Consider the following 21,851-nt stretch of genomic DNA (forward strand, 5'->3'; position numbering starts at 1 on the left):
GAACCTTTTCTTAAGGACTCTGTGCATCCTGTTCATATTTCCACTTCGATATTTTTTTCAAAAAGGGAAGATCATCCTTGGCAGGTATTTTTGTGAACCTCTTTAATACAGTACCTTTTTACACTTGATTGTTTTTCTTAAATGGAATTTCTAGGAAAGACCACATATTTTCCACTAACATTACTAAAATTATTACTATTTCATGTAATATGTTGTAGTATTTAAGGATTCTGTGAACCTATTCGAATGATACACTTCGTTAACCATTAACACGTGATTACATTTCAGTATACTGGCAAAGATCATGATTTTATCTTTATGTTAAAAAAAGGTTAAGGTAAGGTTCAGGTTTCCATTTCCCAGATGCTGCAGGTAATTTTCCTATTGAGAGATTTCCTTCCACCTTTCGATACTTATGTAAACCTGATAGAATTGTGAGTCTTCGTCACTCTTGAGTGGTTTTCCTAAATTATTTTTGCTTCAGGCTGTTGTTAAAGAAGGATATATTGCCTAAAAAAGATCAGCCTTCAGTTAAAGATCTTGAAATAATTGAAATAGGTGGAAGAGGTTCAGAATGACCTTTTCCATTGATGCTACAGGTCATTTTTCTTTGTTGAAGATTTCTGTAAACCTGTTAGATTTTAGCATCTTCGCCACACTTCAGGGATTTTCCTAAAGTAAATTTTCAGAATATATGTATACATTGTTTTCTACAAAAATATGAGGATTTCATTCTTAACCTAAGGACGCTGTGATCCTATTCGAATGCTACACTTTGTTGACCTTTGACACGTGTTTCCATTTCAGTTTATTGAAAAATCTCATAACAGAAATAAAGAAGGTTAAGGTAGTTGAGGGGACTCATTTTCCAGATGCTGCAGCATTTTTCTTTTAAGAGTTTTCTTGGCACCTTTTTTTCTTATGGAAACCTGTTAGAATTCAGCATCTTCGTCACGCTTCAGTGATTTCCCCTAATTGATCTTTTGGGGAAATATGATACATACATATGTAAGAAAATCAAGACTCTTATGTACTCTATGAACCAATTTGTTCGGGTATTATATACTTTTCTAATGGATGCTGTTCTTATGTCTTGTTCATATTTAACACTTCGGTAATCTTTCTTTAAAAAAGATCATACTTGATTTTTTCTTGAACCTTTCCAATATTTATGTAAACCTGTTCGAATTGAGCATCTTCGTCACGCTTCAGTGATTTCCCCTAATTGATCTTTTGGAGAAATATTAAAGATAGAATTCCATTTCCAAATGAGAAGAAAATGGATTCTTTTCAATAATTCTGTAAACCTGTTAGATTTGTGCATCTTCGTCACTCTCCAGTGATTTTTTTGAATAGAATTTCCAGGAAAATCCATAAATTTCCTCCACAATGATTACCTTTGTATCCCTACTTCGGGTATAAATTTGTGGTGTTTAAGGCTGCTTAATGCTTAAATGTTTCAAGAGGTCTTCAAAGAGGTGACTCATTTCTCAGATTCTGCAGGTAATTATTCTTATGTCCTTCCATCCTGTAAGCCTGTTAGATTATACATTCTCGTCACGCTTCAGTGATTTCTCCTAATTGATTTTCTTGGAATATCTCATAGATATATGAGTATCTTGACTTGAACTTCCCATTCAAATACCCCTACCCCTCGTCATGCTTCAGTGGTTGTCCCTAATTGATCTTTATGCGAAATATAATACAAGGACACCTACTTTTCCGGGTATTATTTACTTTTTAAGGATGCTGGAGTTTTCAAATGTTTCAGTTTTCAAAAGTATTTTTCAGTGATCTTTTTAAAAAGGAAAGAACGTCCTTAGCAGGTGGCTTTTCTTCAACCTTTTCAATACTCATGAAAACCTGTTAGATTTGTGCATCTTCGTCACTCTTGAGTGGTTTTCTTAAATAGAGTTTCTATGATTTTCATCCATATGATAAGCATCGTATCCTTGCACATTGTTTTGAGTGTTTAAGGCTGCTGTGATCCTATTCGAATGTTACACTTCGATGACCTTTGACACGTGCATAAAAAGAATCTCATGTCATGGTTAAGAAAGATAATGGATTCCAGATGCTGCAGGTTATTCCCTTTACGAGAAAATTCCTTCCACCTTTCAATACTTATGTAAACCTGTTCGATTTGGGCACTCTCGTCACGCTTCAATGATTTCCCCTAATCGATTTTCTTGGAAATGTGAGTATAACTTGAAACTCCCATTCAAATGCCCCCCGAAGGTTCATATGCCACACTTTGGTGATGTTTATCACCATTTAAATCACCATTTATCACCATAAAAAAGAAAGATCTTCCTTGGGAGGTGATTTTCCGTGAACCTATTCAACACCTGATATACAAATTTGTGCATCTTTGTCACGCTTTTGTGGTGTCCCCTAATTGATTTTCTCGTAAAACATTATAGAAGGTATTTTCTTTTGAACTCCTATCCCTACTTTTCGGCTATTATTTTCTAGTACTAAGGATGCTGTTGTCCTGTTCCTATTTTACACTCCGGTGATCTTTATCGGGCGTATGATGACTCTTGAAAAAGGCCACCACCTCCCATCCTGGGCAGGTGGTTCTCCGGTGATGTTTTAAAAATTATGCTATCCTGTCAAACTTGTTTATCTTTGTTATGCTTTAGAGGATTTTAGTTGTATTTATTCCCATTCCCTAATAGTTTTGTTTATTTCCTTTATCCCCATTGGGGTAAATATTTCCTGGCTTTTCTTTGGAGCAGCATCATCTTAAGGATGCTGAGTCCCTATTAGAGTGATACAGTTCGGTGATCTTTAACCCTTCCTTCGAAAAGTCAATTAAAGAAGCTATCTATAGTGGCTTCCTTTAATTGAACTTCTGGGAAAACCTTACAGATGGCATTTTCTTCTATCTCCTCCTATCTCCTAATTTTCGTCTATCATTTTCTAGTCCTTCGGATGCTGTAGTCCTGTTCTTATTTTGCACTTTTGTGATCTTTATCGGGTGTATGGTGATTGTTAAAGGAGGTCACCAACAGCAGGTCCTGTGCAGGTAATTTCCTGGCGTTTCCTTGGTTACCTACTCAAGGATGCTGAGTCCCTATTAAAGTGATACAGTTCGGTGATCTTTAACCTTCCTTCGAAAAGTCAATTAAAGCAGCTATAGAAAAGGGTTAGAAAGTATCAAAAGTATAGCAATCGAATAGGCGAACATAGAAATGAATAGATTCCAAATATACTAAAATATATTTCAAAGATGCTGTGTTGTGGATCTCTCCAAAAGTAATCTACCTGATTTTCATGAAAACCTGCTAGTTTTTGGTTTCGTTTTCGCTTGGATGATTTTCATCTCAATGTAGTTTTCCATAAATGATTTTCTTCTTTCTTCATTCATCTTGATTAAAAATATGTATATTTTAATTGAAAGTTATGTAAAATGTAGCATTCGAATAGGCGAACAACAAATTTAGAAAGTTAAAAGTAAACACTCAGACTATGTATATTTTTAGATGTGGATGCTGTAGAATTTTCCAACATAGAATTTCTTGTTTTCTGTTGAAAATTTTTAGATTTCCTAATAACCTGCTAGAAAATGCTGATGACCTGCTAGTTTTTGGGATTCTGGCTGTGGTCCATTGTTTTTCATTTTGAAATAAATATCTCTGACCCCCCACCCTATTCATGTTGTGGATTTTATGAGCCACATGCCACTTAATGAATTCCCTAATTTGTGGCATCATTTCTCCTGCTGCGTTCGTGTGTTCTGGGCCTGCGTGGTAACCAGTTCTTCGGTTAAATGCGATCGCGGTTGGATGATTTTTTCCCAGCCTGGGAAGATGCTGCTGCCGCCGTCTGCCATCCGCCCTTGGGCACTGTTTCTTCTCCTTGCCACAGTTATGTGGCATTTATGTTGCTGCTGCTGCGAACCTGTTCGAAAATTATGCATCGATGCGCATCAGTGGCAATCAAAAGAAGATAATGCTGATGCTGTTGATGAGGTTTTCGTCTCACCTGGCTGCTGGCCAATTCTGTTCACCTGTTCGTTTGCTACACTTTATGCATGGTTCGGCGGTTTTCTAATTATGATTTATGGCTGAATCTTGTGGGATTAGACAAACAATGGATGGGGCTCTTGGAGTTGGCCTGGTTCCCAGGAAGCCCTCATTGTGTCACACTCAAATCCCCAGCGAACAAAAAGCCTAAAGGCTTAAATCTATAGCATTCGAATAGGAGAACATAACTCGAAAATGAGAAAAAGAAATCTGTTTAGGGCCAGGTAGCTCAGGTAACCGAAGACGAATCTTAAATCTCAGCTTCTTGGGATACTGTTCCCCTGGTCTGAACGTTCGCCTTGATTGCACTTTAAACCGCAAGACCTGGACCCCGAGGGCACTCTCTGGCACTTTCCTGGAACCAACCAAAAAATAACAAAAGGTATTCATTTCTTTTGATGGATGGGTTTTTGTTTGTTTTGCTAATTGATTTTGACCAGGTTAACAGCACGAGGGTATAGGTTACTTTAGGATCTCCTGCCATTATCCTTTCGTGACGATCTCCTGCTCCTTAGCTTGGAGTTCTCAACCCCTGTCTGATGTGTTTGTTAATTGTTTATGATCGCTTCCTGTTTATTTTAATCTGGCGTGAAATCGAAACAGGCTCTCAGACTTTCGAAGAAGTGGCTTTCAGTATTTTTTCTCCACTTGAATGGTTCTTGCCCCAATCATCATTCAACTGGCAATTGTAATTCGATGCGTGCCAAAGACCATTATTATTATTATGAGGGTCTGGGCCTGGATGACGGCCTGGTGGTGTTTTCTTGGGCCCCTCGCTGTTTCTTTTCCCTGTGAGCCTATTCAAAAACATGAAATTATCGTGACAAACATCAGGGTTCATTAAGTCGTTTAAAAAATGTACTTACCACACACAGCATGTGCCGCCACTGATCGCTGCCACACGATCGTGTTTCCTGGAAAGGGGGCCCCCTCTCTCTCTGCTTTGGAGGGCGTGTCGCCCTGGGGGACCCCCTATAATTTTCCACTTGATAATCTCGCCTGATGATCGCTAATTGGCTGTCAAAGGGACAGGAACGCAGGCCGGGCCAGCAAGTAGCCTCTAAACGTTTCTCCAGGGTTGTTGCCGACCCGCTAGCCAGCCGGCTTCTGTGGCACGTGCCACATGCCACACACTTTCTTGGCTCACTCTTGCTTTCTTTTGTTTGTAATTTGATGCTTGTAAGTGTCTTGGGTCCGAACAGGCCACCAGAGTTTCCAGAAAGAAGAGAAGACTTTGAAGAAACAGCCTGTTTCTTGGCTGTTTTTTTTATGTTTTCTTCTTCTTGTTTAGTGTGTGCATCTTATTGGAAGTGGAATTTGAAATCTTAATGGAAGGTTGGAAGGAAATGGAGATTATAGAGGGTTATTTTCGTAATTTAATTATTTGCTAAAGTTATTTAAGAACAGTTTTTTTGTAAAGTGCATACTGTTCTTGCAACTTTAATTTATTATTCTAAAAAAAGATATCATAAAATAATAATCTTAATTTAAATAAAAAATTTTTTTTTATTTATATTCAATGATATATTTATATTCAAATAAATATTTATCTTAAATTTTAACAATAAAATTAACACACAACCCTTACACTAACAAAAAAAAGAATACAACCCAATACCAGGACTTGCTCGTCCTTACCTTCCAATTCGAGTATCTTTTCGAGTGTAAGATACATTTAACCACAAGATACAAGATACTTGCGCCTTGATGGTTACAAGCCATATAAGGAAACCTTCACTGGCTTTCTGTTTTCCTGGCCAAGATCACCGCTTGAGCATAAAAAGTTCTCACGATCAGTTCCCAGGCCGGGAGAGGAGTCTGTTTCTTGTAACGGCTAATGGCCAAGAATTTCCCACACGTTGTTGACACAAGCGAACCGAAACAAAACGAACCAGGCCTAAAACACAAAAAAAAACCCTCCACATGCTCAACAGCGGAGAAAAAGAACCAGCAACAACAACAACCACAACGAAAACAAGACATTCCAACACAGTCCACATCCGTTTAACGTAACGATCGAGGATCGGATCTCGTTTTTGGAAAGGGAAGTGGAGAGAGTGGCTGGCACTTTTTCCTGTTCTCCTGTTCCATATTCCAGTGTCTTGATTCCCAGTTCTCACGCAAGCACATGCCAAGCCTGGAGAAAGGGTGAGAGTGATGGAGGTAGTCATGGTGGTGGTTGGTGGTTGAGAAAACAATTAACAACTAATTTAAGCCTGTGGATGGTAATTCCAAGATCCCTTATCTGCCAGGAGCGGTGGGAACAAAATACGTTACATTCCTGGCCAGCCAGCCGGTTTTGGTATTTATTCCCACGCCATCCTCTCCACTTTCGTTTTTGTTTGTTTATTTTTTTTTGTTCGGTTTTGGGGTTTCGGTTTCTTATTTTTTTTATTTTTGTGGCTCTTTGTTCACACGCTTAGTGCGTGAAAAAAAAATAAGATACATACATATATACATGGATGTGTGGAGGAAAAAAGATGTGGCAAGAGATGCTGAAGGGAGGGATGCTGTTACCTTTTTCTGCTCGCCTGTTGAAAGATCAACACATTTTTATTAAAATTCTCACGCTCGAGGCAAGGAATTTTACCTGCCAAGAATAAGGATTACGCCCACATTTCTTGTGGGAATTTTTTCGTCGACTTAGCAGTCGTCTTCTTAAAAGATTCTCTTCTTGTATGGAAGCTCAGTGTGCTGAGATTTCTGTCAGCCGCTTATATGAGGTGATGCTTTCAACCCTCTGGGGTTTCACTTTTAATTTCATAATTGAAGATCTCAAGACTCCTTTAAGTTTTTCTGACTTCCTAATAAATTTGAAGATCAGACAGGTCTGGTTAGGGTTTTTTCAAAAGACTTCAACAAGTTGCTTTCTTAAAGATAGTCTTACTTTTCTGATTTCCTAATGAAACCCAAGACGTCGCTTTTTAAAGTAATTTTTTGAGAATAAATTCTCTTAGGATACCAAGGATAAGTCTCATACTCTTAATAACACGTTCTGGTTTCCTAATAAAACTGAAGACATTGCAAGACCCTTTTCTTTTTTTCTTTAAATTTCAAAAGAACAAGTCCCTTTTTAAAAACGGCACACTTTCTAGTTTTTTTGATAGCCTAATGAAAACGAAGACGTTCCACGAAATACCAATATTTTTCGGTTTCTTTAAGAAAACAACCCTCTTGAAAGAGTCTTACGTCTTATTGATATTTCTGTTAACCTAGTAAACTCCAAGACGCTAAGCAAATACAAAAATAAAGAGGCCTTTGTTTTCTTCTCTACTATTGTGCTTCAAAACAACCCTCATTTATAAGAAAAGTCCTTGAATCCTGAAGTAATCTTGGCTCTGTCTGAGATTTATGTTGTCCTGGTAACAGCCAAGACATTTTTGTTTGAATAACCAATGAATACGAGGGTTGAAAAACTTCTCAAAGAAACAGAAACTATTCAGTAGTTTTTGGTGGTAGTTTTTGCCATTTCTTACCTTGACTCGCAGGTAAAAAGGTAAAGGTAAGAAAGGTAAGATCTCCTAGCTGGCAAAACTGTTTCCCTGTTAGCAATTTTAATCAATTCCTGGATGGTTTGATGAAATTTGCATATAAAATTCCTCAACAGGATATCTTTCCAACAACCCAGCATTATCCTTGTTTCTCTGCCAGCCCAGTAACTAAAAATGTTGTATTCTGTAAATAGCACATTTTGTCACGCATTCTTTAAAAAGGAAACCATAAAGTTGGTGTCAAAAAATTCCTAAGGTTTCTCGAAACCCAAAAAAAAATATTCAATGCTCTAAAGATGCTGTGGACCTAGTAGAAAACGCCTAATTAAGCCAAACGATTCTCACGCCTCGAATTAAAATCTCATGTGGCATGTGTTCCGAGAAACTCGAAACCCTAAAAAGTGAACCCAATAAACATGTGTCGATTGAATAAATATTTATTTTTTAAAGGAACAGGAAGCTGGGACAGGAAATGGAAACTGTAAGATTCAAAATCAATTTCCGGTTACCGGAAATTATGTTTCAAGTGTTAACAAAACCCACATCCTGTTTGTTAATTAACATTTCCGAAGGAAATGATCTTGCTTCCGGTAATCCCTAAGATGATCTTTTTTTTTACAAGATCATGTGTTCTATTTCTATTGGTAGGGATTCGATTCCTAGGACACTTGCCAGTTACTCTGATATCCTATTAGCTAATTGTCATTTCAACCACCACTTGAATCTTTTTCCCACGAAGAAAATTCAGCGATCGTTTTCCATTCTATTGTTATGATTTTCCCAGAACTTGTTGCTCTTTTTCAGGCTTAGGTAGAATAGTTTTCCATTACTTTCATGGCCTAGTATTTCTGTTATCCTGGTAACCTATTCATTAAGTCTTTGAAAGAGTTACCACAATTTCACACGCTTAAGCATTTTCTCACTTTCTCATGGTAATTATTATAGACAAAGATATAAAGATAATTTTCCCAGACTATCAACGAGTAATATGACTTGTAGGTTTCTTTTTTCAAATATTTTTTTAAATAGCACCCCTACGCCCATTTCCACATCAATACCTTGGTTTCATTATCACACGAATTGAAGATCTCAAAAAATATCAATTTCCCACAGACATATTCAAAAAAACCTTTCATTTGGAAAATATTTTCGCCTCTTCATTAAGCCGGAAAATGGTAATGATCCTATCGTGTGCTCCTAGCCAGATGCATTTTCCCAGGTCCCGACAGCAGGTAGCATCCCTTACTTTTCTGGACAAATTTTCCTAGCTGGCTTTTCCTTTTTCTGTTCTCCTGTTCAGTCAGTTCTCTATTTTCATGATTAGAGGCAAATTTTCACACGATAAACTGCATTTTCCTGTGAAAATTTTCTCACAAATATTCTTGGAAAATATTCCCATGCAACAGGTTACAGGAAACCGTTTTATCTTGTGCTGCCTTTTCCCAGGACAAAAAAAATCGATCGACCTATTTCGAAAATCTATTAGAATAGAAAACTATTGAATTTTCTGGGAGAACCTTTTTTAATACCCAAAAATTATTTTCCCAATGGGCTGCATTTTCTCAGGATCCGTTAGCAGGTAGGGAAACCCCGTTTTCCATGAAAAATTCTGCATCTACCACTGTTAGTTATGTTATCCTGCTGCTTTGATTTTCCTTTTCGACGCTTGATGCGGAAAATTCACACGGTTTTGGCTCGAGGCCAAGGCAGTCATCTGTCTTTTTTCGATTTTCCCATATGCCTGAGATTGGAATGTAACAGGTTACAGGAAATCATTTAATCTTGTGCTCCCATCTAGCTGTATTCCCAAGGATAAAGAATAACATTTCAAAAATCCATAAAAAAACACTATTGAATTGTCTGGGAGAACCTTTTTAAAGGCCTTCCTATGCAACAAGTCCCTGGAAAATGAGCTGCATTTTCTCAGGATCCGTAAGCAGGTAGAAAATCACGATTCCCACGAAAATTCTTTTTTAGTTAGCATTGCTAATTCTTCTGTTATCCTGGTGGTAAAATTTTCCTTTTTATCGATCGACTCGGAAAATTCACACGGTTTTGGCTCGAGGCTAAGGCAGGCAGATGCCCCTTTTCAGATTTCCCCAGCTGGATGCTGGAATGGAATGCAACAAGTCGCAGGAAACTGTTTTATCTTGTGCTGCCATCCAGCTGAATTTTCCCAGGACAATGGTTCCCATTTCGAAAATTTTATAAAAAAAAACCTTTGTGTCGGAGAGAACCTTTTTTAAGGGTTTCACGCCGTTCCCATGCAACAAGTCCATGGAATTAGAGATGCATTTTCTCAGGATCCGATAGCAGGTAGGGAAACCCCGATTCCCATGGAAAATTCTGCACCTAGTACTGCTATTTATGCTGCTATCCTGGTTCTAAGATTTTCCTTTTGGACACTCGACTTGGAAAATTCACACGGTTTTGGCTTGAGGGCAACATAGGCAGATGCCCTTTTCCAGATTTTCTCAGCTGCCTGCTGTATTGGAATGCAACAGGTTACAGGCAATCTTGTGCCGCCATCCAGCTGCATTTTCCCAGGACAATGGATCCTATTTCGAAAAAATAGTAAAAAACAATACTATTGAATTGTCGGGGAGAACCTTTTTTAAGATCTAAAAAAATTATTTTCCCATGCAACACGTCCCTGGAAAATGAGCTGCATTTATTAAGGACCCGTTAGCAGGTAGGGAAACCCCGTTTTCCATGGAAAATTCTGCACCCAGCACTGCTATTTCTGCTGTTATCCTGGTAGTTAGATTTTCTTTTTCGACATATGGCTTGGAAAATTCACACGGTTTTGGCTCGAGGGCAACAGAGGCACTTTTCCACATTTTCTCAGCTGCCTGCTGGATTGGAATGCAACAGGTCTGGCCGGAAAATGAATTGCATTTTCACAGGATCCCTAAGCAGGTAGGAAAACTCGGTCACCCAAAGAAAACCCCGTAGTCCAGCTACTTTCAATTCTGTTGGCCTGGTAATTAAATTTTTAATTTTCTCAGATAGCTCGGAAAATTCACAAGATCCTAAAAAATGGATTGAAGACAGATGAAATCTTTCCCACAGCTTCTCCGGCTGCAATTCTATTGATGATGATTTCAAAAAAGGATCGTTTTTTTAAAGAAATGGGAGGAACCTTTACAAGCAACAGGTTTCCTGGAAAATAGTCTTTTTTATGGATTTTCAATTCCAGATGCATTTTCCCATGAACATGCAACAGGTAGAGGAAAATGTTGGAAAAACTACCCAATGTGCTGCACATTTTTCTGTTGGCTTGGTAGAAAAGTTTCGAATTTCCAGAAGAATTTTGGAAATTTCACACGATCGGTGATCAACAGGCAGCTGGAGAGATTTTCCCACAGCTGCTCCGGCTGCAGAATCAAATTCTTTAAGATTCTTAAAAAAACGATGTGGGCGGGAGACCATTTCCTTTGTTTGTCGAAAGTCAAAAGAATCGAATGCCTTTGATGAATCACAGGTCGCAGCTGCCCATTTTCCCAGACACCTGCCAACAGGTAGACTGTTCTGTAGACTATTCTCTAAATAAGCTGCTAAAATAGCTGATCACCTGGTCTATGAGTCTTCTGATATCACCACAAGCTACAAATGTTCACACGCTCCTGAGAAGATTAGGGATACACGGAACGGACTAAAGCCATTTTCCCACAGCTGCTCCGGCTGCAAGACATCCTTTTGTTCTTCGGCAACAGGTAGGTCCTGTGAAAATGTTGCATTTTCCGCTCCTCTCCTTTCTTATTTTCCTGTTCTCCTGTTGAAAAATCGATAATTGAGATAAACATTTTGGAAAGTCTCCCACGGTCGCATCTGCTTTTCTCACACAAAGGATCATTTTCCCAGAATTCCCATGCCGTTTTCCAAATTTTGTCTACCTGCTCGTGTCTATTTTTCCGAGTTTTCCGAATCACCTATGAGTTTTTCTGTTCTCCTAATCAATTTTTTCCATGGTTTCCCAAGCATCTGGAATATTTCACACGGTCAACCCGTGTCTGGAGATCTTCGGCCTTTTGGACGCACTTTTCTATTCATTTTTAAGATTGTAGCCTGTGCCTTTCTTCTCACGCATCTGCCATCAAGATAATGGAATGCGGGATCGGTAAAAACTATAATGAAAACCTCACACAAAGCAGATCCCGGCTTTCGGAATTCTTTGAATTCTGGGATTGGGTTCTCTCAGCGGCTCCCTTTGAGCATCTGCGTTCTTCTGAGCTCTTGCAGGTACCTGGTAAAGGTCCACTTATGTTTTTAGACCTCTAAGGTCTGATTCTGCTCTCCTGTTATATTTTAATTAAAATTTCCTGTTAAGATTATTTTTTTTATATTTTATTTGAACCTCAATTCCATACATCCCATATGCTTATTGCCTCCATGGAATGGATTTTTGATCGTAAGACTTTTAAAATCCCTTTCTCGGATATCTAAACGCATTTGGTTGGCGCATCGCGAAGTGCAGGACATTATGCCACAGGATCTCTGACCGGCAATACAGTCGTTAATAAGACGCATCGAGGATCCGAGATTATTGCTGGTTGTGTAAAGAGTATTGAAGGCACAAACCCAGGCCATTCGAATCCTCGTCTTGGCGCTGAAATCGGCCTCATCCAAATGTTTGTGAAAGGAGCTCCAGAGTCGGGAAATATCCATATCCAACGAGGAAATCTGCGAAAAGAATTATCATTAATTCTATTAGCCTTTAAATACTACTTCTATAACCTACCGATTTTTTGATACAATTATTATAATCAGCTTGGGATTTCCTATGGCCTATTTGGCAGCTTCGTTTGTGGTTCCCAAATGTGTGAGTTGCCTGGGACTTTATGGAGGAACAGATGTGTTTGGCACTACTTTCAATGCCATTAAAATAGGTGTTAGCAGTCATTAAACACTCTGTCATGGAGGCCCCGGCCTGATAGGTCGAAGGGATCACCGAACTGTAATTTCGGACACACTGTCGGTGCCAGGAGTCGATAAACTCGAAGGGCTTCAGCTGAGACCAGGCATCCTGCACGCGGCTTTTCAAAAGATCCTTTTGCAGATCGATACCACTGAGTTCCTTGGCAAATCCTTGCCGGAAGTCAGCTAGCATATCCTCACATTTTTTCACTTTCGCCTCATAGTTGGTCTGGTAAAGCTGCAGATACTCCACCATGGACTCGGTGACATCAAAGTCCCGATCCCGATGGGTTGACACTCCAACTGCCACAATTATAATCACACCAATCACAAGTTCTACTTTCTGCATCTTAAAGTTGATTGAAAAAAGTGGAGATTCAAGCGGTTTTTATAGCAACTTCAGTTCAATAGAAAAATGTTTACTGTTTTTTCAGTTGGCTTTAAGTAAATAATAAAGCTTCTTTGCTAAATAAATAATTGAATGAATATTTGCATTTAACTTAATTCGTCTTTGTTATTTTTTAGTCTGGAAAGCCGCAAAATATATATTTCTCTTATTTATTTAAATTTTTAAATCTTTAACTGGCATTTGTTGGCTTTAAAACAGATTATTTACTTCTCTTTAATTTATAAACCATTTAACATGCTTTCTTGATCTTTAAAATTTATTAATTCCACCTCAATTCCATACAACTTGGATGCTGGTCCGTGAATTTGAACGGATTCTTGAGGGTTTCGTTGCGTAGATCGAAGTCCTTAAGGCTCACTGTCTTTCGAAGGGGACAACCCTCATCGCACAAGTTCAACCCACACACATTTTTATTTTCAATGCAATCGCTGACAAGTCTTAGAGCCACTTCCACCTTGGAGGTGGTGGAGTAAACCTGGTTAAAGGCACATTGCCAGGAGGTTCTGATCTTTGCATCTGCGGTGCACTCGGCACTTTTCAGATATGTATTAAAGTTGTTCTGACTTGTCACTGTGTACTGGTTGGTGTCAGCGATCTAAAGAGAAAAATATTTAATAATATTTTAATATTTAAAAATGTGTTTGTTACTTACCACTTTTGTCACACATATAGTGTAGTTCAATAGGGCTGTTGTGTAAACCTTGTTACAATTGGCCAAGCCAGTCTTCAGAGTTTTGTCGTAATAGGTCTTCAGGGAGTTGTAGGTACTTTCCGCATTGTTCAAAACCCCAGTGATTGCCTCCGGACATTTGGCCATCGCTGTTCTCATGACAGTCACCGTTGGAATAGTGGAGGTATAGTTCTGGACACACTGCTTGTTCCATCCGTCGATCAGGGCGATGGGATCCCACTGGGCAGATGCCTGCTCCAGTTTTTGTTGCAACAAATCAGCTTGTACGTTTATCACCTCTTGTCTCTTGGAGAATAAAGTCCGAAAGCTGGCCAACTGATCTTCGAAGGACTTAACTTTGGCATCATATTGGCGTTGATTTTGCAAGATATAGCCGTCCAGGCTCGAAGATTGACTGGCGACTAAACTGAATAGTCCCAAGCTAATTAATAATACTTGCAGGCTTCGCATTTTGACTGACTGAAGGGAGAGAGCTTGGCAGAGCTCTTTTTATATACGATTTCTTATCACCATTGTGGTTCCCCGAACGAAAGCATTATCAGCTACGACCTTATAATATATTGCATTTTTAAAAAACAAACTTAAAATATTTCTCAGCTCGGCAAATGTTTACATTGGGTTTGTAGAAAACCTTTGGAGTTCTAAAGAATTTTTTAAGAAAGTGTGCTATCAGTATTTGCTCTAGAATCAAAGATAATATTTTTCTAAGAGTTGTTAACGAAATTATTTAACTGGGAGATATACCTTTTATTTTTTTTAAAGTGGGAAAGCCCATTAAGTTGGATTTTGTCTCAAAGTGAATTACACCAAACGTTATTGTAATCATTGAAATTAGTCATGGAATAGGCATTTTCTCCCAACAAATATTATAATTTAAGTTAAACGTTGCCAATCAGATTGAATTGTTTTCCTTATAAGGTCACTACACCGCCCACGCGACCCGAACTGTCGACTCGTTTCTGAAGGTGATCATTGCACAACGGAACTTTCTAGTATTTCCATATTTTATTTGCTATTTTTTTTTATTAAGTGTACAAATAAATATCATAAAAATTAATTAAAACGAACGCTTAGGTTAGGGGGAGAGAAGTACATAGGTACAATGCGAAACCAAAAGAACAAACACAACGTGAGCAATATTTGCAGGATTAGCTTGGACTGTGGTACAGGTACAGGATCACAAGGAGTACGAATCTCAGTTCTTGATCAGTTTGAAGCGAGAGGCCTCCGCGTAATCCCGAGGATCGGAGAAATTCCTTTCCGGCTTGATGCGAACATCGTTCGGGTCGGTGACGAACTCTCCACTCCATACGGGCGGCAAAATGGTAGGATCCGTATTGTAGTCGAAGTAATCCTGATCATCGGAACGATTGCGTTCCGGCTTGATGCGTGTCTCTCCGCTCTTGACGAAGGTGCCGTCCCACTCGGTGGGCAGGACAATGGGCTCCGTGTTGAAACCGTAAAAGTTGTTGGTATTAGTGACATTCTGGTTCTGGCGCCGGATCTTGGAGACGTTGTTCACAGCTCCCTCAGGATATTCGAACTTTCCGTTCCAGCCCTCGCACTTGATCGGGATATAATCATCTTTCCTGCGCAGTGGCATTTTGGATTATTTATGTTATTTAACTTTTTATTAACTTTTAGTTTTTAGAGGTGAGGATCTTGTCACTCCGCGTTCACAAACACGATTGAGTCGCTTTTGAGCTGGTCGTATTCTAAAATATGATTTCACCTTGTTTGAGCGAAAAAACTTGTCATGTAAATGATTGTTATTTGCCGCAGAGAGTCGACCCCCGCGATTTGCCTTTTCGAATAGGTATTTTGAATTGCTGACGTCAGGGGGGCAGCTTGGTGAGCGGTTTCTTCCGACAGCTTCAAACGGGTTCAGGCACTGAGAGAAATATTTTTCTTGTTTTAGGTTTAATTAAAAAAATGAATACATAAAGTATTTTTTTTAGTTTTAAAAATATTCCAAATAAAAATTACTCATACGCTTAGTTTTAAAGTCTGTTCTGTTTAAATATTTATTAATTATTTTTTGTTTTTAGTTACTTAATATATTAGTTTATAAGTTTTAAAGATAATAAAAAATATATATATTATGTTTATTTTGTTTATAATTTCATATTTCGAAAACTTCAAAAAATATTACGTATACGAAGAGTTGGCCATTTTTTCGAATAAAAGATTTAAAAATTGATTGTATAGTTCCTTGTTTAAAATTTATTTTAAGATTTCTTTAAACATTTAAACTAAATATAATAATAAAAACAATAACCAGATCAATAAAAACACTTTATGAATAATTTTAACAAAAAAAAGTATACGCCATGTGGGCCAGTGCTGTAAGCGGTTTTGTTAAGTGCTTTTGTTTGTTTTTATTTTTAGAGTATTTGGAGCCCTTATATCTATAAATATAGTATTTTTCGCAGTGTCATGCCAGGTAGCCTCCTCCGCAGGTTCGCACCTCGCTCGGTGGCAGACAATGGCGCGTCGATCGGCGCTTCGCCTTATAAAGTCATCGCGTCTGGCAGCTCAATGGTGGAGCACGGCTTCAAGCTCCGCCGGAGAGTTATGGTTGCTTTGCCTGTCATAGGTGTCTTATGTAAACATATGGATTATATCTTGATTGCCAGCAGATTAATATGATTCATTCGACCCGGCAGTGCATAAGATTTATTCTGGAGGCGTTCCACAATTAGAACTTGCCTCCCAGTGCCGCGTTCTGCTGATTTATTTTTGGATAATACACGTTAACCGATCTATATAGATATTGATATTGTTTACGTTTATGAGGAAAGCTGGCAGTGACCTTAGAAGGTATTGCATTAATTGGCTTTTTATTGCGCAGAGCCTTTAAAGGTCATTTGGCTGGCACGACTTCAGAAAGTGATCTCTGATTAGAAAGGGAGAAGGATTTTTTATTTAAAAAATTATAATATTGAAATTATCATATATTTAGTTATTATTAATCTTATTAATCATGAATACCGAAATTAGTTAATACTTTAAAATAATATATAAACTGTAGAGAATTATTTCAGAATAAATATATTTGGTTATATACAAAAATTATCTATTTTTAAATTTTAACAAATTTATACCTTAAATAAAATTAAGAAATTCTTAAAGACTTAAAAAATGATAATTGTTTTATTTTCATGTAGCTATTTATTCTTGCTGTGTAGCCAATAAATTCCTGACCCTACTCAACCCGGTTAAGCCCACAGACCCTTCCCCTCGACACACCTGCCAGCCATTAGTCATTTGTGGCGCTGGTTCGTGTCCATGCTAATTGCTCGACTCATCGGCGGTTGCCAATTAAGCATCGAGCACGGCCATGGCCATGGCCTTTTGCAAGAGGAAAGTGGTTCCCACATGGCCGTGGAACTCCTCCGGCTCTATCTCCATCGAGGCCATCGCGCTGCTATCAGCGCCTCCTGCCTCCTGCCGCCAGCCGTCCCATTCCCCCGCCTGCTCCACAATGGATGCGTGGTTGGCTTACCTGTGGATTGGACTCCCTCGCGGGTCTATCTTCCCATCTTTGTCTAGGCGGGGTAAGCCTCTCCCCCAGCTATCTCGCTTGCTCCTGCGGTCAGACTCCTGCGCCGCCGCCTCGTTAGAAGAAGCAACAGCAGCAGCAGCAGCAGCAACGGCAGCAGCGACGGTGACTGCGACTGCGACGGTTAGTTAAACTTTCTCATTTCGGCGCTGGAAGAGCAGAATGGCCTGGCTGGCTGGCTTGGCTGGCTGGGTTTTCTGTTCAGCGTCTGCACATTGCTGAGCGCCTAGTCGAAAATCCAACTAATTGCTTATTTTAACCCCTTGAAAACGGGGCGAGCACAGACACACGCACACACAATAGAGTCCGGGTCTCCGGGCTTTCATGTTTATTAATTAACAACACAAAACCCCCCCCCAAACCAACAAAAGGCCGTACACGCACACACACACACACTCGAATACCCAACACACACACCCATACCACACTCATACACACACACGTACAAGGCTAAATCCAAGAGCTGTCTCTGGCATTCATTAGTGTTCATTAGTGAAACAAAATGCTCATTTACTTAACTACTCCCGGAGACCATAACGAGAGTTTGGCCGCACAGCCCCAACCTCCTCCTCCAGCTCTACCTCTACCTCTACCTCTACCTCCTCCACGAGGCACCTACCACTTCCCATCTCTTCCGCTCACTCGCTGCACTTATCGGCACTCGGCAAGTCACTCGGCTCCTGCTTGTTTGGCCATCAGTGCCTCCCGACTGCCCCTTTAGGCCCCCACCAACTATACACTATTCGCTCTCCACCTCTCTCTCGTGTTGCCAATTAAAATTCCACTTATGCCAAGTTAACTCACTTGGCTCGTTAATTGTTGTGGCTTTTTAATTGGACCCTTTTTTTCTCCTGCGCCCAACTCTCCGATTCAATTGAACAACGAGAGAAACAACAACGTTTATAATGAATGGCACGGCATGGCCTGGCATGGCATGGCCAAAAAAAAAAATAAATAAAAAAAAACTTGTGGGTGCTATGCATCCATTTAAGCCAAAAAACCCCGGGCTACCCCCCTCTGACATGGCCCCAACCATCTTTTCAGCCTGGCCCAGAACCAACTCCTCGCTCACTGACCAGGTTTTCCTTTTCGTTTTTTCAATGTCCCATTTCGTGTGCATATCCATCGACAGGGTTGTCGATTTTGGCAATTGATATGGATATCTATTCAAAATAGAAATAGAATATAATTAATTACCTACTTAAATATAGAAATAATATAAATTAATTAACATTAATATACATTTTTTAAATATATTTATATAAAGATATTTTATAGTTAAAACTAAGAGTTAACGGTAGGCTTTATATAGTTATTCGGGATAATAAATTCATATTAATGCTTATATAGTATATATAATATATACTCATTAAACCATAGCTTTAATTTATTTTGTATTATTAACTAAAAGGTATCATCTCTTTAAACGAAATGAAACGAATTTAAACTATATTAAATATGGTTTCATAGTATAATATTATCAATATATTTATGGGTTCTTTTTAATATTATCATTTTTTTCGAAATGAAAATTGTAACCACAATTCTTTTTAATTCACTTTTTGCATATTCAATCCACGTACAAATTTTAATCAAAAAGTGAATTAAAAAGAATTGTGGTTACAATTTTCATTTCGAAAAAAATGATAATATTAAAAAGAATTCTTTTTACGAAACTAAGAATTGGAGACTGAATTTTTAATTATGGTTGTCATTAGCTTATACAATGTATATTATGTTTACTATAGTTTAATTATGTTTTTTTTTATAAAAATATATGCAACAAAAAATCAGTTTGTGAATTAAAACTTTTAAATCGAAAAAAAATTCAAACATTATCCAGATACCCTTTAATGAATCAACTACAAAAAATCAGTTGCAAAATGTAAACTTTTGAACTTATATAATTTTCAATAATCCTCAAATATTATCTAGATACCCCTTGTCTAGATCTCCCCAAATTTGGATACCCTTTCAAGCAGCCTGACAACCCTGTTCTGCTCTGGCTCCATTCAACTAATGAATGAAACCGCAAGCAGTCGAGCAGCGGCAACAACAACTTGAAACAAAAACCCAACAAAAACCCCTAATTAAAATGCATTTTCATTTGCGACGTCAGAGTGCCTCTCCCCCCGAGCCCCAGTCCCTGGCCCACCCCAGGTCCAACCCAACCACCCCTCCCGCAGCTTCCTCTTCCTTCGAATCCACTTGACAGGGGCGTCAGTCAAGAGGGATTTCTCATTGTCTGGGCTCATTAGTTGAGTGAAGTTGCCCGCTGGAGACGCCGCTGCCAGTCGTATGAACCGCTATGCCATTGTACACACTCACTCACACGTAGTTGGTTGGCGCCCCCCATTCCACATACCCCATCCTCCTGTGGCACCCGGGCACCCCCCACCACCACTGCCACTCTGAATGGCTGCGGGCATATTTAATTACAAAAGCTGCTAATTAGGAAACGTACACACCCACGTTGGTTAATTTGTTTGCAAACCAATTAACTCGGCGCATAGTAGCAGGCGCTCAGAAAACCACAGACAGTCGACAGGCAACTCGGACGTCGACCGAGGAGGACGGTGGTCGGGGGCAGGGGCATTGGAAGGGGCAGCAGCGGCGGTAACAGCAGCAGCAAAAGAAACGCGTCAGCAGCAGCAGCAGCAGCAGCACTAGCAGCAAATGGTATATCGGTCCCTCAGTTCGATGGGGGTCGTCGGAAGCCTTACATGGACTTGGTGGCAGAAGCCACCAGCAGCAGCAACAGCAGCAAAAGCAGCAACTGGATGGCTGGCAGAAGGTTCCTCCGCTCCCGGAAAGAAAGCAGAGAAAGAACTTTCCAATCAGCAATGTGTGCGTGTGTGTGTGTGTGTGTGTGTGCGGAAAATGGCAAACTTAACTGTTCAACTAACTAACAACTGTTAACGAACCCTGGCCACAAAAGATAAGCCAAGACATAGAAGAGGGGTGACATAGAACAGAGGGAGGTGGATGGTGGGAGGTGGAAGTGGGGGTGGAGGTGGCCATACCCTAGACGCAAACCCAGAAACGTCTAATAAATAAAAACGAAATTTTAATGAAAAAGTTTCGTTGCGTTAGGCTTGCGAGTGTAATTACACTGAGAGAAAGAAGGGCTAAAGTGATCTTAAAATAATAGAAGCAGTTATATACATGTATCTTATAGGTAGAGTATCTCCATCTTCTTGAAAAGTATCTCTGTCTACTAATTGGCTTTGTAATAACAATTGGTCACTTCCTTTTCTCTCAGTGCACTTTTGTTCTTAATAAATGAGCCAAAGTTGGTGCAAAAGTTTTTGCCGTTCGTTTATTGTTGTTTCTGGCCGGCTTCCGGACGGCACAGTGCGTGCTAATGAGTAATAAACGGGGGAGGGTTAGGCAACAACCACCCCCACCACCACCCCGCGGCCTAGACGAGCGCCAGACATGAATGTCAGGCGAACAGACCCGTCGAGCAGCATTCTCTGCCAAGAGTGAGAGAGCAAAAGCCCCATAGAGAGAGAAAGGTAGTGATGGAGACAGTGCCAGAGAAAGGGGGACTGTGCTGACTGGGGGGGCGTGGCAAAGGGAGAGACCACAACCTTCTGTTCCGGCTCGGCTTTCGCGTTAATTAGTTTTGAGCGCTTTCATTATGCAGCTACATGTGGCAAGCTGGAAGGTGGGGGGTGGGGCACTGATATGCCATCCTGTCATTATCTCTCTGCAGTTCCATCCGACTCCGCTAATGAGCTTTTTAGCTGATTCTCAAATGTGCCTCAATTAAATGTTTCAACTTAGCTGATTACATTTTAATGATTTCTTTTATAATTTTAATTGAAAATAAATTGGAATGTCAGAAGACATGGGAGTACTTTAATTCAAAATATAAATAAAATAAACTGAAACTTTTTAAAAATATATTTTATACCAAAAATAGCTCCTATAATTTTTTTTATTTTTAATTTCACTTTTAGGGTATATTTTAGCCTTAAATGTGGAGTAAGCCCCTATAAAAATGGAGTGCTGATAAGGCTAAATACGATTGCATCGCATTACAAATATTATATATGTATACCCAAACACGTAGCAGCCACCTATGCCCATTTGCTGGCTGCCCGGAACACTTCCCGATCCACCAACAACACTAGTACTAAGCCAACCTTATCACAAAAGAGGTAACAGGCCCCGAAAAGTCAATGTGCATGGCACGTCCACCAACCCCCCGCAGATCCCCTTACAATTCTACGGCACGTGTTTATTTTTTTTTGGGTTATCGCCACCCGTATTTGTTTATGGTAGAGAGAACTCTTTTTTTTCCAGCCACACTCCACCTGTTGCCGGTCGCTGAGCGCCTGATGCGCTGGCAAATAATCGATCGTCAGTTATTTATTGATTTCTGATTGATGGGCAGGCCCTCGATGCATGAGAGCCACCAAGTTCGATTAATGGGGGAAAAAGGGTGAGAACGTGGGATCTTCGAACCCGCTGGGGCGGATTAGCCAGCTTTGGGCATGCGGCAAGCAGCAACCAGCAATAGGCCGAGATCGCCGTCGCCGCCGCCGTGGAAATTTGAATAATATTACCAACCAAGCAGTTACAACAACAGGGGCGCGAGCGATAAGAGCTTAACTTATCAATGCATAAATTAATTTGTATTTTTTGTTAACTTTAGTTTATTCATTTTTGAAATGTCTATAACAGAAACCCAAGAAATTGTATGCAATATACGTATAACTTTTCTAAAACATAAACACTTAGG

The 21,851-nt window shown here is 39.5% G+C and overlaps 3 protein-coding genes and 1 long non-coding RNA gene across 4 annotated transcripts; 1 reads left to right on the top strand and 3 right to left on the bottom strand.

Moving 5' to 3' along the window:
• Positions 1 to 11,847: 11,847 nt before the first annotated feature.
• LOC6494036 lies at positions 11,848 to 12,835 on the bottom strand. The gene is made up of 2 exons (XM_001961070.4): positions 12,264 to 12,835; positions 11,848 to 12,205 (listed from the first exon to the last, which is right to left on the bottom strand). Exons 1-2 carry the CDS (start codon positions 12,786 to 12,788, stop codon positions 11,870 to 11,872), a joined length of 861 nt encoding a protein of 286 aa, XP_001961106.2. The 5' UTR covers positions 12,789 to 12,835; the 3' UTR covers positions 11,848 to 11,869.
• Positions 12,836 to 12,983: 148 nt separating this feature from the next.
• On the bottom strand, positions 12,984 to 14,015 carry LOC6494035. The gene is made up of 2 exons (XM_001961071.4): positions 13,501 to 14,015; positions 12,984 to 13,443 (listed from the first exon to the last, which is right to left on the bottom strand). The coding sequence occupies exons 1-2, from the start codon at positions 13,987 to 13,989 to the stop codon at positions 13,108 to 13,110; spliced, it is 825 nt and encodes a 274-aa protein (XP_001961107.1). The 5' UTR covers positions 13,990 to 14,015; the 3' UTR covers positions 12,984 to 13,107.
• Positions 14,016 to 14,529: 514 nt separating this feature from the next.
• On the bottom strand, positions 14,530 to 15,245 carry LOC6494034. Its single transcript, XM_001961072.4, has one exon. It carries the CDS (start codon positions 15,140 to 15,142, stop codon positions 14,735 to 14,737), a length of 408 nt encoding a protein of 135 aa, XP_001961108.1. The 5' UTR covers positions 15,143 to 15,245; the 3' UTR covers positions 14,530 to 14,734.
• A 4,146-nt stretch (positions 15,246 to 19,391) lies between these two features.
• Positions 19,392 to 21,839, top strand: LOC123257305. Its single transcript, XR_006507345.1, has 2 exons — positions 19,392 to 19,948; positions 21,067 to 21,839. It is a non-coding gene; the product is annotated as an uncharacterized LOC123257305 (long non-coding RNA).
• The last annotated feature ends 12 nt before the right edge of the window (positions 21,840 to 21,851 follow it).

Source organism: Drosophila ananassae, chromosome 3L, assembly GCF_017639315.1.
Source record: "Drosophila ananassae strain 14024-0371.13 chromosome 3L, ASM1763931v2, whole genome shotgun sequence".
NCBI lineage: Eukaryota > Metazoa > Arthropoda > Insecta > Diptera > Drosophilidae > Drosophila > Drosophila ananassae.

Coding starts and splice junctions, on each gene's coding strand:
- LOC6494036 (XM_001961070.4), bottom strand. CDS start 12,788: ATGCAGAAAGTAGAACTTGTGATTGGTGTGATTATAATTGTGGCAGTT. Junction 12,206..12,263: donor ATAATTGTATCAAAAAATCG/GTAGGTTATAGA, acceptor TTCTTTTCGCAG/ATTTCCTCGTTGGATATGGA.
- LOC6494035 (XM_001961071.4), bottom strand. CDS start 13,989: ATGCGAAGCCTGCAAGTATTATTAATTAGCTTGGGACTATTCAGTTTA. Junction 13,444..13,500: donor CTATATGTGTGACAAAAGTG/GTAAGTAACAAA, acceptor TTTTCTCTTTAG/ATCGCTGACACCAACCAGTA.
- LOC6494034 (XM_001961072.4), bottom strand. CDS start 15,142: ATGCCACTGCGCAGGAAAGATGATTATATCCCGATCAAGTGCGAGGGC.